The sequence below is a fragment of the Carcharhinus amblyrhynchos genome, unplaced genomic scaffold (assembly GCF_965287045.1).
Source record: "Carcharhinus amblyrhynchos unplaced genomic scaffold, sCarAmb.v2.hapA scaffold_37, whole genome shotgun sequence".
Taxonomy (NCBI): Eukaryota; Metazoa; Chordata; class Chondrichthyes; order Carcharhiniformes; family Carcharhinidae; genus Carcharhinus; species Carcharhinus amblyrhynchos.
Window position 1 is genome coordinate 7,888,295 of NW_027649778.1, and position 15,901 is coordinate 7,904,195.

The window sequence follows — 15,901 nt, forward strand, 5'->3', positions numbered from 1 at the left end:
AGTGACCCGAGCCAGAAATCAAACCCAGGTCCCTGATGATGTGAGGCAGCAATGCTAAAACTACCCCCCGCACCATTCTCTCTGAATCAAGAAATCCCCACAACACCAGGTTAAAGTCCAACAGGTTTATTTGGTAGAACGAGCATTCGGAGCGCTGCCCCTTAAGGTCAGCACATCTGTTGGCCTGTGAGAAGAAACCGGAGCATGTGGCGGAAACCCACGCAGACATGGGGAGAATGTGCAAACTCCACTCAGTGACCCAAGCCGGGAATCGAACCCGGGTCCCTGGAGCTGTGAAGCTCTTGGACTTTAACCTGGTGTTGTGAGAGTTCTTACTGTGCTTATCCCAATGCTGGCATCTCCACATCATGTCTGTGAGGCAGCAGCGCTAACCACCGTGCTGCCCACAGTCTCCACACTTCAGCACCTGTTAGGGAGCACCGAGGGAGAATTTAGCACGGCCAATGCACCCAATCCTTAGGAGACAGCGCTCTGATTCCTTGTGCTACCAAGTAAACCTTGTTGGACTTTAACCTGGAGTTGTGAGACTTCTTACTGTGCTCCCCCCCCCCATCCAACCCCAGTCCAGCCACCTCCACATCAAGCCTGTGTAATCCTGTTGGAATTTTATGCGATTGTATCTTGTTGAGAACAGGCCTTTTGTGAAGCAAGAAACATGAAGCGTGTCTCTCAGGCTCCACCTCTGCTTTTGACTGATTGGGCTCCAGTACACACACACACACCTCCAAAGCGACGACATAAGGCGGTGTTATCGGCCAGCCCCACCTCCTCCCTTGAAATGTAACCCACGAGGCACAAGCCTGTGGATTTTATCCATGTATTTCCGACTCTTCAGTTACCACCTCTGGCTGTGGGATTTCACTCTGGACCGAGAAGAGGAAAGCGTGAAGAGTGAAATATATAAAAAAGAATCGTCTTGGTAATCAGCCGGTGGCCAGAAGAGAGTGGATCAAGGAAGTCATGGCCGCGTTAAGAGGTGATGATTTGAAAGCTACATCGAATGGCGATGTTCACCTGGCTACAAATGGCAAGAATGTATCCGGTTCCAGTAACAATGTATCCAGCCCCGGCAAGCAGCCCCTAGCCAAGATGCACAAGTTCCGGCGATGTGTCAGATCCAACCTGCTGGTCATCTTAACCGTGGCCGGGGTGATTACCGGCGTGGTGATGGGTCTCTCGGTCAGGAGCCTCCAGCTGAGCCGCCTCCAGATCCTCTACTTCTCTTTCCCGGGCGAGCTGCTGCTCCGGCTGCTGAAGATGATCATCATCCCCTTGGTGGTTTGCAGCCTGGTGTCGGGCGCTGCCAGCCTGGACCCCCGCGCCCTGGGCAAACTGGGCGGCTGGGCCATGCTCTTCTTCTTCCTCACCACCCTGCTGGCTTCGATCATCGGGGTGACCATGGCGTTCATCATCCAGCCCGGGGAAGGGGCCGAGGCCAACCCCACGCTGCCGGGCTTAGAAGAGGCGCTGCCCCCGCCCAAGGAAGTGACTGACTCATTTCTGGACCTGGTCAGGTAAGTAAAATCTGCAGCCAGATCACCGAGGGCAGAGGGGGGGGGGAAGCACATGCTGACCGCGGACGTTGTACCCAGCTCCGATTAGAAAAGGTTACCTAATTGAGTAGCAACTAATAAAAATATCTGCCGGGGTTTAGGTTGTAAATTTAAAAGCCAAAATCCTGTTAAGTTGTATCTCTTTAAGCGGCGTAAGGTGGGGAGAAGGGAGGGAGTTGAAAAAATTTCAATCTTGGAACTATTTGGTGCCCCCCCGGTGTGAAATTGACCACATGCTGGGCTGTGTGTTTTTTTGGGTCGGGGGGGGAGGAAGGTCCTTTGCTCTCCCACCTGAATTGTAAAGGGGAAACTGAGTGTCTGATGCAATCTTGTGTCACGTGATTCAGAGGATTGCCAATATCTTGCCTGCACCGTCACAGTGTGGTGGGAACATCACTATCCTAGAATTCCCTACAGTACAGGAGGAGGCCATTGAGTCTGCACCCACCACAATCCCACCCATCTCCTGTTCCCACAACCCTGCATATTTACCCTGCTAATCCCCCTGACACTAGGGTCAATTTAGCATGATCCATTGAGTCTGCACCGACCACAGTCCTACTCGGACTCTATCCCTGTAACTCTGCATATTTACCCTGCTAATCCCCCTGACACTAAGGGGCAGTTTAGCATGGCCAATCCACCTAACCTGCACATCTTTGGACTGGGAGGAAACTGGAGCACCCGGAGGAAATCCACACAGACACGGGGAGAACAGAAGTGACTCGAGGTCAGAATTGAACCCAGGTCCCCGGCACTGTGAGGCAGCAGTGCTAACCACTGTGCCACCCTTATTTTTCAGTTTATTTTAAGGAAAGTTCATTATTTATTAGTCACAAGTAGGCTTACATTCACACTGTAATGAAGTTACTGTGAAAATCCCCTAGTCACCACACTCCGGTGCCTGTTCAGGTACACTGAGGGTGAATTTAGCACGGCCAATACACCCTAACCCGCACGTCTTTGGACTTGGTAGGAAACCCACGCAGACACGGGGAGAATGTGCAAACTCCACACAGACAGTGACCCAAAGCCGGAATTGAACCTGGGTCCTCGGTGCTGTGGGGCTGACCACTGTGCCACCATGCTGCCCTCAGAACATCTGGCCCCTTGAGCCTGCTCCGCCATTCAATAAGATCATGGCTGATCTTTTCGTGAACTCAGCTCCACTTACCATAACCCTTAATTCCATTACTGTTTAAAAATTTATCTATCTTTGCCTTAAAAGCATTCAGTGAGGTAGCCTCAACTGCTTCACTGGGCAGGGATTTCCACAGATTCTTTGGGTGAAGAAGTCCCTCCTCAACTCTGTCCTAAATCTGCTCCCCTTATTTTGAGGCTATGCCCCCTAGTTCTACTTTCACCCACCAGTGGAAACAACTTCCCTGCTTCTATCATACCTACCCTAAAAGATCCTCCTTCATTCTTCTGAATCCCAATGAGTATAGTCCAAGTTTACTCCCATCTCTCCTCATAAGTCAACCCTCCCAACTCCAGAATCAGCCCAGTGAATCTCCTCTGCACCTCCTCCGCCAGTATATCCTTTGTCAAGTAAGGAGACCAAAACTATACATAGTACTCCAGGTGTGGTCTTATCAGCACCTTATAAAGCTGCAAGATAACCCCCCTATTTTTAAACTCTGTCCTTCTAGCAATGAAGGACAAATTTCCATTTGCCGCTTTAATTATCTGGTGCACTTGCCAATCTTTTGTGATTCTTGCACAAGAGGCACGCAGGTCCCTCTGCACAGCAGCCTGCTGCAATTTTTTACCATTTAAATAATAGTCCATTTTGTTGTTATTCCTACCAAAATAGATGACCTCACATTTACCAACATTGTACTCCATCTGCCAGACCCTCGCCCACTCACTTAGACTATCTATATCCCTTTGCAGATTTCCAGCGTCCTCTGCACACTTTGCTGTGCCACTCATCTTAATGTCATCTGTGAATTTCGACACACTATGCTTGGTCCCTAACTCCAAATCACTAATGTAAATGGTAAACAATTGCGCTCTCAACACAATCCCTGAGGCACACCACTAGTCATTGATCGCCAACCAGAAAAACACCCATTTACTCCCACTCTTTGATTTCTGTTAGTTAACCAATCTGCTACCCATGCTAATACAGTACCCGTACACCTTTATCTAATGTAGCAGTCTTTGGTGCGGCACCTTATCGAATGCCTTCTGGAAATCCAGATACACCAGATCCACAGGTTCTCCATTGTCCACCACGCGCTTAATGTCCGTAAACAATTCCACCAAATTAGTCAAACATGACCTGAAACTAGAGCACACACCGAAGATGGGCCATTCGGTCCATGGTGCCCATGCTAACCCTTTTTTTTTGAGAGAGCTATTTAATTTAGTCCCACTCTTGGTCATGGTCGGCCATATTATTGAATGGCAGAACAGGTGAAATAGAACTTCCTTGCTTGCTCTAATATGATCATGGCTGATCTGATGACATAGGAGCAGAGGCAGGCCATTCAGCCCACTGCGTCTGCTGCACCGTTTAATGAGATGATGACTGCTTCACTTTCCTGTATACCTTCTATACTTTGATCTTATGCCAATTAAGAATTTGACCAACTTAACAGTCATGATGTGGAAATGCTGGCGTTGGACTGGGGTAAACACAGTAAGAAGTCTCTCAACACCAGGTTAAAGTCTAATAGTTTTATTTGGTAGCAAACACCACTAGCTTTCATGGCTCTGCCCCTTCATCAGGTGAGTGGGGAGTTCTGATCACAAACTGGACATATAAAGGCACACACTCAGTTTACAGAATACTGATTTGAATGTGAGGCTTTACAGCTAATCAAGTCTTAAAGGTGCAGACAATGTGAGTGGAGATAGCATTAAGCATAGGTTAAAGAGATGTGTATTGTCTCCAGACAGGACAGTTAGTGAGATGTTACAAGCCCAGGCAAGTCATGGGGGTTACAGATAGCGTGACATGAACCGAAGATCCCGGTTGAGGCCATCCTTGTGTGCGGAAATTGGCTATCAGTCTCTGCTCAGCAACTCTGCGCTGTCTGCACGAGGAAATGCGTAGGTTAGAGGGATTAGTAGGTAAATGTGTAGGGATATAGGAGTAGGGCATGGGTGGGATTGTGGTCAGTGCTGACTCGATGGGCCAAATGGCCTCTTTCTGCACTGTAGGGTTTCTACGCTTCTATGGCCGAGCTAAACTCTCCCTCGGTGTACCTGAACAGGCACCAGACTGATGTCTAGGGGAATTTCACGGTAACTTCATTGCAGTGTTAATGTAAGCCTTACTTGTGACCAATAAATAAATAAACTTTATACACAGTCCAAAAGACGTGCTGGTTAGGTGCATTGACCTGAACAGGCGCAGAGTGTGGCGACAAGATTTTCACAGTAGCTTCATTACAATGTAAGCCTTACTTGTGACTAATAGATAAACTTTTAAGATTGAGGGATATGGACAGAGTGGATAAGGAGTAGCTGTTCCTCTTAGCTGAAGGGTCAGTCACGAGGGGACACAGGCTCAAGGGAAGGGGCAGGAGGTTTAGGTAGGAATGTGAGGAAAAACCTTTTTTACCCAGAGGGTGGTGATGGTCTGGAATTCATTGCCTGGGAGGGTGATAGAGGCGGGTTCCCTCATATATCCTTTAATGAGCACTTGGCACAGTGGTTAGCACTGCTGCTTCACGGTGCCAGGGACCCAGGTTCAATTCCTGGCTCGGGTCAGTGTGTGGAGTCTGCACATTCTCCCCGTGTCTGTGTGGGTTTCCTCCAGGTGCTCCAGTTCCCCCCCCCCCCACCCACACTCCAAAGATATGCAGGTTAGGTCGATTGGCCATGCTAAAATTGTCCCTTAATATCAGGAAGGCTAGCTAGGGTAAATGTTTGGGGATTGAGGCTGGGTGGGATTGTGACTGGTGCAGATTCGATGGGCCGAATGGCTTCCTGCTGCACTGTAGGCATTCTATAATGATTCAGGGCAATGGGCCAAGTGCTGGGAAATGGGGTTAGGTGGGAGTTTAGGTGTTTCTATCGTGTCAGTACAGACTTGATGGGCCAAAGGGCCTCTTCTGCAGTGTGTGATTCCACAAAGCACTTCAAGTATTTGCTTAGTTATAGGAGTGTTATGTCAACAGCTTTGGGGTGTTTTGAAAGTTGCATTTTTTTTCTTACCCACATAATTCTCTTCCAAATGTTACTGAATGAGTAACTGTATCCACAAGCATGTTCCAGATCGTAACAACTGTCTCCATTAATATAAATTCATCTCATTGTCCTTTGCCGATTGTCTTATAACTTATTCATTGGCCACACTAAACCAACCCAGTGTGGGGGTGGTAAAGGAGAATTTACAGTCTGATTTGTGAGCAGGCAGGTGACTGTTAGAACTAGTCTCTGTCACGAGGTTCCTGGTGCAAGTACCATTATAGATACCTGACCTCAACCGAGGCAGGCTGAGGGAATGCTGCTCTGTTGGAGATGCTGCCTTTTGAATGGGGTGTTAATCTGGTTAATCTGTCACCCACCCTCCACCCCCTCCCCTACCCCCTCCCCCCTCCCCACCTCCCACCCCCACCTCCCCACCAACCAACTGCTTTGAGTGGTTGAAAATGCACAATGGTTAGTCTGTGTGGAGTCTCCCCGTGTTTGCGTGGGTTTCTTCCGGGTGCTCCGGTTTCTTCCCACAGTCCAAAGATACTCAGGTTAAGTCCTACAGAGGAGTGCAGCTAAGCTGGATTGGCCATGTTAAATTGCCCCTTAGTATCAAAGATGTGCAGCTAAGCTGGATTGGCCGTGCTAAATTGCTCGAGTGTCAGGGAGAATTAGCTGGGTCAATACACGGGGTTATGGGATAGACTCTGTGTGGGATTGTTGTCAGTGCAAACCCGATGGGCTGAATGGCCATTTTCTACACTGTACAGCTTCTGTTCTATGATCCTAAGTTCCCCTCTGAGCCACTCGCCATCCTGACTTGGAAATATATTGGCCGTTCCTCCACTGTTGCTGGGTCAAAATCTTGGGAATTCCCTGCTGAACAGAATACTGGGTGTACCTACACCACAGAGATTGCAGCGGTTCAGGAATGCATCTCTCTGCTACTGCGGCAACATGTGAAGAAGAGCAGGGGAGTTTGCTTGCGTGCCCTCTCCTATATCAGCCTCTCAACCAAAGTTTAAAAAGAATTATCACTTTGCTGTTTCATGGAATAGAATCCCCACCATGTAGAAGGCAGGTCATTCAGCCCATCAAGCTGATAATCCCATCAGGCCCTATCTCTGTAACCCCCATGTATTGATCAGCTAATTCCCCTGATGCTAAAGGGGCAATTTAGCCAGTCCACCTAACCTAATCTTTGGGCACTAAGGGGCAATTTAGCATGGCCAATCAATCTAACCCACACGTACTTGGACACTAATGGGCTCAAGGTTATCCTGTAACCCCATGTATTTACCCTGCTAATCCCCTGACACCAAGGAGCAATTTAGCGTGGCCAATCCACCTTTGGAGTCTGGGAGGAAACCGGAGCACCGGTGGTGAACGTGCAAACTCCACATTGACAGTGACCTGAGGCTGGAATCGAACCCGGGTCCCTGGCGCCGTGAGGTAACAGTGCTAACCCACTGTGCCACTTGTGGGATCTTGCTTGTGGGAATTGGCTGTTGTGTTTCCGGCATTGCAGCAGGAATTGAGAAGTATTCCGTTGGCTGTTAAAGCACCTTGTGCTGTGAGAGGCGCTATATCAATGCAAGCTGTTTGTTTTAAAACATATATAGGAGGCTGAAATTTTCCAGCGGTTCCCATCCCTGACGGCAAACTCCGGCATGGGTTTCTGGAATGCGCCCCTGAAAATTCTGGCTGTAGTTTTAGTGGAGGAACTTGTTCTCTGTTGTGCTTGCGTGATTTAATCAGGCAGGGCTTATGTGAGCTGACTGAGTTTCCTTCTCTTTCTGGGGAGGGGCGGGGGGTGTTGCTGATAGGTGTCTAATATGTGAATGGTGTCCAGCAGAAGTCCAGGCTTTAAAAATAAAACGCTACTTCTCACTTGCCAATCTCTGTGCCAACAGGAGCTACTAGGATCCCTGATTCGATAATCATACAGGAAACTTCATTTTTGGGAAGTTGCAGGTGGTGGTGTTCCCATGTGTCTGCTGCCCTTTCCCTTCTAGATGGTAGCAGTCACAGGTTTGGAAGGTGCTGTCTTCAGGAGCCTTGGTGAACTCCTTCAGTGCATCTCATAGTTTGTACACAAGGCTGCCACTGTATGTTAGAATCACAGAATCCTACAATGTAGAAAGAGGCCATTTGGCCCATCGTCTCTGCAGTGACCACAATCCCACCCAGGCCCTATTGCCATAACCCCATGCACTTTTTCTCTAGTTAGTCCCCCTGACACTAAGGGGCAATGTAGCACGGCCAATCTGCCTAACCCGCGCATCTTTAGACTGTGGGAGGAAATTGGAGCACTTGGAGGAAACCCACGCAGACATGGCGGGGAGAGCGTGCAGACTCTGCGCAGACAGCGACCCAAGCCGGGAATCGAACCCAGGTTGCTGGCACTATGAGGCAGCAGTGCTAACCACAGTGCCACTGTGCTGCCCTTGTTGCCGTGTTGGCAGTGGAAGGATGGATGTTTGTGCATGGGGTGCCAATCGTGCTGGTTGCTTTGTCCTGGATGGTGTTGAGCTTTTAGAGTGTTGTTGGGAGCCGCACCCATCCGGGTGAGTGGAGAGAATTCCATCACACTCCTGACTTGTGCCTTGCAAATGATGGACAGGTTTCGGGGAGTCAGGAGGTGAGTTACTCGCCGCAGGGTTCCCAGCCTCTTTTAGCCACAATGTGGCCAGTCCATTTCAGGTTCTGGTCAATGGTAGCCCTCCATCCCCAAGGGTGTTAGGCATGTGGGTGACAGTGACACATGATCACATGATCTGATGGTTGGCGGGTGAAGCAGAACAAGGGGCTGAATGGCCTACAATACCAACAGTGATGACACTTCATTGGTGTGAGAGGGCGTTGGGGTATTTTGAGGTTCTGGAGGTGAGTGTACAAATGCAACCCCATGCCTGTATTACATCAGCAGCAAGATCATTCAAAGCTGTTCCTGTCTGTGTGATTTAAGAGTGGGATTTACTAGTGAAAACTAATATAAATAATGAGTGACATTACATTGTTTGCATAGTGGCAAGCACTGCTGTCTCACCGTGTCAGGGATTCTGCTTCAGTTCCCAGCTTGGGATCACTGTCTGCGGGAAGTCTGCATGTTCTCTCTCTGTTACAGAATCACACAGTGCAGCAGAGGCCCTTCAGCCCATTACCGACCTAGTAGCAGCACCTGAACTCCCACCTAATCCCATCTGCCAGCACTCCTAGCCCTGAATGTTATGATGTGCCAAATGCTCATCAGATACTTTTTACAGGATTGGGGCAACCTGCCTCCACCACCCTCCCAGGCAGCTGTCACAGACAGTCACCACCCTCTGGGTACAAAGGTTTCCCTCACATCCCACCCCCCAACCTCCCGCCACTTAGCCTGAACCTATATCCCCTTGTGACTGACCCTTCAACTAAAGGGAACACTGCTCCCTATCTACCCCATCCGTGCCCCTCATCGTGTCTGCATGGGCTTTTTCTGGATGTTCCGGTTTCCTCCCACAGTCTGAAAGACGTGCTGGTTAAGGTGCATTGGCCGTGCTAAATCCTCCCTCAGTGAACCCGAACAGGCGCCGGAGTGTGGCGACTAGGGGATTTTCACAGTAACTTCATTGCAGTGTTAATGTAAGCTGACTTGTGACACTAAGTTCAATAAATAAATTGAGTAAACAGTCAAATGAGCGTTAATACATTTCAGAAGTTTAGCATTAGTTCTTAGAGATTAACCAATCACTTCTGTGACATCCGTGTCACTTAATCGCTCCTGAACACCTGTCGCACGTACACACACACACACACACACACACACACACACACACACACACACACACACACACACACACACCTCCCCTCCATAGCATGAGACCGTAAACAAGAAGATTACAGCATAGGAACAGGCCCTCTGGCCCTCCAAACCTGCACTGACCATGCTGCCCCACTGAACTAAAACCCCCTCCCCTTTCGAGGACCGTATCCCTCTATTCCCATCCCATTCATGTATTTGTCACTATTGCATCAGCTTCCACTACCTCCCCCGGCAGTGAGTTCCAGGCACCTTTATGTAAACTTGCCTCGTACATCTCCTTTAAACCTTGCCCCTTGCACTTTAAACCTGTCCCTGCTCCACCCCCAGTAATTGACTCTTCCACTCTGTTGTCCATGCCCCTCATAATCTTGTAGACCTAAAATGTCAACCCTGTTTCTCTGCCTGACCTGCCGAGCTTTTCCAGCAGTCTGTGATTTTTAATCTAGGGGTCGCTACATCTGCAGTGTTGCAGTTTCCCTTTGCGTGGCCCAATTCTTTCTCTGGGGTAAGAAAGATTCACTACCCCAGCCTCCCCACTGTCCAGTGTGGCATCTTTAACCTCTCCCACTAGAAGCTGCCGCATCTGTGTTGCAGTAACCTTTACAGTCCCTCACCCCTGAAGTATCAAAACTCTTGTGGTTGGCTATCTTGTTTCACCGTCTATTATTAGTCGGGGTGTGTGTGTGTGCTGCCTGTTTTCTGACTTGACTGCGTGACCACGTTGTAGTTGATGTTTAGAAACCGTTACGCTATGCCAGCTCCAATTCATCCCACCTTCTCCATTCCAGCGCACCGCAACCACCCCCCCACCCCCACCCCCACCCCCACCCCCGCCGCCCCAAGAGTCCCAGGAATGGGCGGCACGATGGTACAGTAGTTAGCACTGCTACCTCACAGCACCAGGGACCCGGGTTCGATTCCCGGCTTGGGTCACTGTCTGTGTGGAGTGTGCACGTTCTCCCCGTGGGTTTCCTCCAGGTGTTCCGGTTTCCTCCCAGAGTCAGAAACACAAGCCGAACAGGCGTCAGAGTGTGGTGACTAGGAGAATTTCAGAATAACTTAATTGCAGTGTTAACGTAAGCCTACTTGTGACAAGAATAAATAAACTTTAGAGAAACTTTATTCAAGTAATTATCCAATTCTCTTAAATTTTTGAATTTGCGTCACCCACCTATATAGGTCATATTTAAAAATAAACTCTTCTCCTGTCCCCTAAATGAAAGTTAGCTCATTTCCTTTGCTTTTCTTTGGGCAGGGATAGTTAAGTAATGCATTTGGTATGTGTACTGGAATACTATTGTTGTTTCTACATTCATGGAACGTGGGTGTTGCTGGCTGGGCCAGCATTTATTGCTCATCCCTGAGAGCAGTTAAGAGTGAACCACATCGCTGTGGTTCTGGAGTCACATGTAGGCCAGACCGGGTAAGGAAGGGAGATTTCCTTCCCTAAAGGACATTAGTGAGCCAGACGACTTTTTACAACAATCAACAATGGTTTCATGGTCATCAGTAGACAATGGTTATCATTCATTCCAGGTTAATGAATCCAAATTTTCACCAGCTGCTGTGATGGGATTTGAACCCAGCTCCTCCTGGGTCTCTGGATTACTGGTCCAGTGACAATTCCACTACAGCACCACCTCGCTGTGAATGGTCAGCCACGTGGGGTGGCACAGTGGTTAGCACTGCTGCCTGTCATCACCAGGTACCCGGGTTCGAATCCCGGCTTGAGTCACTGTCTGTGTGGAGTCTGCACATTCTCCCCGTATCTGCGTGGGTTTCCTCTGGGTGCTCCGGTTTCCTTCCATAGTCCAAAAGATGTGCAGGTTAGGCCACGCTATGTTGCCCCTTTAGTGTCAGGGAGAGTAGTGGGGTCAATACATGGGGTTATGGGGATAGGGCCTGGGTTGGATTGTTGCCAGTGCAGGCTCAATGGGCTGAAAGGCCTCCTTCAGCACCTTAGGATTCTATGACCATGAATTGTCAATTGTCATAAAAACCCATCTGGTTCACTAATTTCCTGTATGGGGAAGGAAATCTGTTGTCCTTACCTGGTCTGGCCTACACGTGTGTCTCCAGATCCACAGCAATGTGGTTGGTTCCACAAGGACAATTCGGGAAGGGCAATAAATGCTGGCCCAACCAGCGATGCCCACATCCCATGAAAATATTAAGTAAAGACTGGAATGCATCTGGATTATCCCTTACACAAACTAAGTATGACCTAAAGTGCTTTACAGCCAATGGAGTAAGTTTTGAAGTGAAGTTGTGGGACTCGACCAAATCTGCCAGCCAATTTGCACACAGTAAGATCCCACAATCAACACTGCACTAATGACCACATAATCTTTGAGATAGGCTGACTGAGAGATAAAGATTGGCTTTGGCGTTGCCATTGGCAACTTCCCTGGTCTTTGGGTGCCATGAGGGTCTTATCACATCCATTTAAGGGTTCAGTGTAATGTTTTGACTTTATGATACAGAAACCTGTCCCTTCAGTATTGTACATGGATTTTCAACTGAAACTATGTGCTGCGGGCAGGAGGAGAGATGGCAGGTGTGCGTGTGGAAAAACTTGTTTTTCTTACATGGGAAGGTCTGATGCTGATGGCACAGTTAGATTTCTGCTTCTGTGAGGTGAGATGTCCATGAGGCAAAGGGCAGGGCTGGAGATCTTTGGCTTTTCTGTTGTAATAGAATCAGAATCCAATTTTGAAAGAGTCTAGCGAAGGAGAGTGGCCAAACTGAAACAAGAACTGGCCATCACTGGATCGTATCTGACGTGCATCTACAGACAATAAAGAACTTTTTAGTTTAGTTTATTCATTGATGTCAGAAGTTAGCTTGCATTAACACTGCAATGAAGTTACTGTGGTAATCCCCTCGTCGCCACACTTCTGTTCAGGCACATTGAGGGATGATCTAGCGTGGCCAATGCACACTAGCCAGCACGTCTTTCGGAGAAAACCCACGCAGACACGGGGAGAATGTGCAAGCTCCGCACAGACAGTGACCCAAGCCGGGAATCGAATCTGAGTCCCTGGCGCTGTGAGGCAGCAGTGCTAACTACTGTGCCATCGTACCGCCCCATTCTCCCTGTATTTGTGTGGATTTCCTCCAGGTGCTCTGGTTTTCTCCCACACTCCAAAGATCATAGAATCCCCACAATGGAGGAGGCCATTCAACCCATTGAGTCTGCACTGACCACAATCCCACCCAGGCCCTATTCCCACAACCCCACATGTTTACCCTAGCTAATCCTCCTGACACACTAGGGTCAATTTAATATGGCCAATCAATCTATCCTGCCCATCTTTGGATTGTGGGAGGAAACAGGAGCACCCGGAGGAAACCCATGCAGACACGGGGAGAACGTGCAGACTCCACACAGACGGTGACCCAAGCTGGAAATCGAACCTGCCTCACAGCGCCAGGGTTCAATTCCCAGCTTGGGTCACTGTCTGTGCGGAGTCTGTGTGTTCTCCCCATGTCTGTCTGGGTTTCCTCTCATAGTCCAAAAATGTGCGGGTTTGGTGGATTGGCCATGCTAAATTGCGCCTTAGTGTCAAGGGGACTAGCTAGGATAAGTACATGGGGATAGGGCCCGGGTGGGATTGTGGTCGGTGCAGACTTGATGGGCTGAATGGCCTCCTTCTGCACTGTAGGGATTCTACGAACGTGCAGACTGGCAGCTGTGCTAACCACCATGACGCCCGCGCTATGATACTGTCGCAGCTGGCACCGGCAGTGTCAGAAGATGTAAAAGGAAGAGAAACCGGAGAGTAAGAGCTGTAATAAATAAATACTTCTGCAAAGGAAAGGATGGCCTCCGACTGTTTAAAAGATTGTTTTGGGCTATAAACAGAAGCTGCAGGTGTTTGAATATTGATGCAGCGGGTTGTGTGTTGTGCCCACAGGCAACAAGGAGCAGTGGGCATCAGGTTAGGATTGCCAACGCTTCAAGGAACTAAAACTAAAAAATCTTACACTTGAATCTAAGCATTTTCAGTCTACACAGCGCAGAATGGGGTCATGGAGTCCAACTGATACTCTACACCAGCCCCGTTCCTGTCCTCCTTCATCTCAACACATCCTTCTATGTTTCTGAAGGCTGATTGAGGCACATAGAGTATTTACCTAACTCCTCTTGTCTTGCATCACTGGGGCGGCACGGGGGCACAGTGGTTAGCATTGCTGCCTCGCATCGCCAGGGACCCGGTTCGAATCCCGGCTTGGGGTCACTGTCTGTGCAGAGTTTGCACGTTCTCCCCGTGTCTGCGTGGGCTTCTTCCGGGTGCTCCGGTTTCCTCCCACAACTTGAAAGACGTGCTGGTTAGGGTGCATTGGCCCTGCTAAATTCTCCCTCCAGTGTACCCGAACAGGTGCCGGAGTGCGGCGACTAGGGGAGTTTCACAGTAACTTCATTGCAGTGTTAATATAACCTTACTTGTGACACTTGTAAATAAACTTTAACTTTCAAAAAAAACAAACCTGAAAACGTGGTTGTATGCAGGGAAATAACATGAGGGGTGTTCAGAGTTCACTACCGTAAGCGGGAGACTGAGCGGCACGGTGGCACAGTGGTTAACACTGCTTCCTCCCAGCGCCAGGGACCCGGGTCCGATTCCAGCCTCGGGTTACTGTCTGCGGAGTCTGCACATTCTGTCCGTGTCTGGGTTTTGGGTTTCCTGCGGGGGTGACCCAGTTTCCTCCCACAGCCTGAATGTTTAAGTGGGGAAGCAATGTACAACCCTTGCCAATCTGTTCCTCGCAATGTTTTACAATGTAAGAAACTTCACAAGGTTCCACGGCCCTCTTGGCAGCTCTCCCGGTAGCTCAGCACCAAACTCCGGTTCCGAGGCGAGACCATGACCCTGCAGATTTGTCGGGAACTGAGTGGGCTGCTTCTCATGCCATTCGTTCCTCATCAGGCAACAAATCTGAGCAATGAGTCAGCACTTTATTAACGAAGTGAATACGCTGTGTTGTGTATAGTCAGGTATGTCACATCGTGGGTGCGTCTTTTTGTCTTTAACAATTCCCATGTCCCCACCCTGGACAAGAATGTTTTAACTGTTGCTGAAGAGAACTTCCCAGGCTTCAGCGACACAGGTGGGACTGGCAAATAAAACTCTGCACCCTACACCAGGATATGTTCTCGTGTCTCTCTTGAATGCCAACTATTTCACCCAAATCTTTCAGCTGGGTGACACCCCTCCCCACTTTCTGGCTGGCTGGGGTGCATGTCCACCCCCCCCCTCCCCCCATGCCCCCTTTGACTGGCTGGGGCGCGTGTCCCCCCACTTTCGGCTGGCTAGGGTGCGCACCACCCCCCCCCCCCACCTTCTGGCTGCCTGGCACGCACATCCCTGCCCCCCACTTTCAGCTGGCTAGGGCACGCGCCCCCTTCCCCACTTGCCCCCTTTGACTCGCTGGTGCCCTCTTTCTTCATTCCATTTTGGTTCCATGTCCCCTCTTTCACCGCTCCTATCCCTGCTTTGCTTTGTTCCTCTCCCTCTCTCTCTCCCCCTCTCTCTCTCTTCTTCTCCGCCCTCTCTTCTCCTGCACCCCCCCACCACTCAAACTCATGCACTCTTGAACTTAGTTTATCTGAAAACTGGTTCTGGCTCCTTGACTGCTTTGTTCTCCTCGGTCTCGCTGTCTCTCCCTGGCCTTTGTGCGATGCCTGAGGTTGCTGACGATGGAGTTGTAAATGTTAATGAGTGTCAGGTGAAGGGCTGTTTGTCAATGGGGGCTTGAAAAAAACACCTCTTAGGAACATTCCAGCCACCCACATTAGTCTGAAATGCAGCGAACACATTTTTCTGCCACCGTTTCGCAAACTTTTCCAGAACTCTCTGACAAGCAGAGTCGGCCCAACTTGTCCATGCTACTCTTTTGTTTCAAAACCCCTAAACTAATCCCAATTGCCTGCACTTGACCCATATCCCTCTATACCCATCATACCCATGTAACTATCTAAATGCTTCTTAAAAGATAAAATTGTACCTGTAACTTGCAGCGAGTCCTGTTCCCTTATCATCCCTGTGCTCGCTGAATGAAATTGGCTCCCACTTCACCAGCTTGAATTCCAATTTCTCATCCTTGTTTTTGGATCTTTCCTTGGAGTCTCCGTCTTTGTTTTTACCAGTGCCATGCAGGTGTCGCTGGATAGGTCCAGAATTCATTGCCCTTGCCCAATGGCCTTTGAGAAGATGGTGGTGAGCTGCCCTCCTGAACCACTGTAGTTCCTGTCCTATCTCTGTTACCTCCTCCATGGCAACCCACCTCGAACTCTGTGCTCATCAAATCAAACTCTTTTGTGTGTTTCCAGTTCCAGTTGTTCTGCCAATGGCAGCCGTGCCTTCAGCTG

The 15,901-nt window shown here is 49.3% G+C and overlaps 1 protein-coding gene across 1 annotated transcript in view; it reads left to right on the forward strand.

Annotated features, from left to right (window-relative positions):
• Positions 1–787: 787 nt before the first annotated feature.
• slc1a5 (solute carrier family 1 member 5) overlaps positions 788–15,901 on the forward strand; it is a 47,384-nt gene continuing 32,270 nt past the window's right edge. The window contains exon 1 of the mRNA XM_080218345.1: positions 788–1,535. Coding sequence (XP_080074471.1) covers positions 982–1,535 — 554 coding nt within the window. The 5' untranslated portion in view covers positions 788–981. The remainder of the gene's footprint in view (positions 1,536–15,901) is intronic.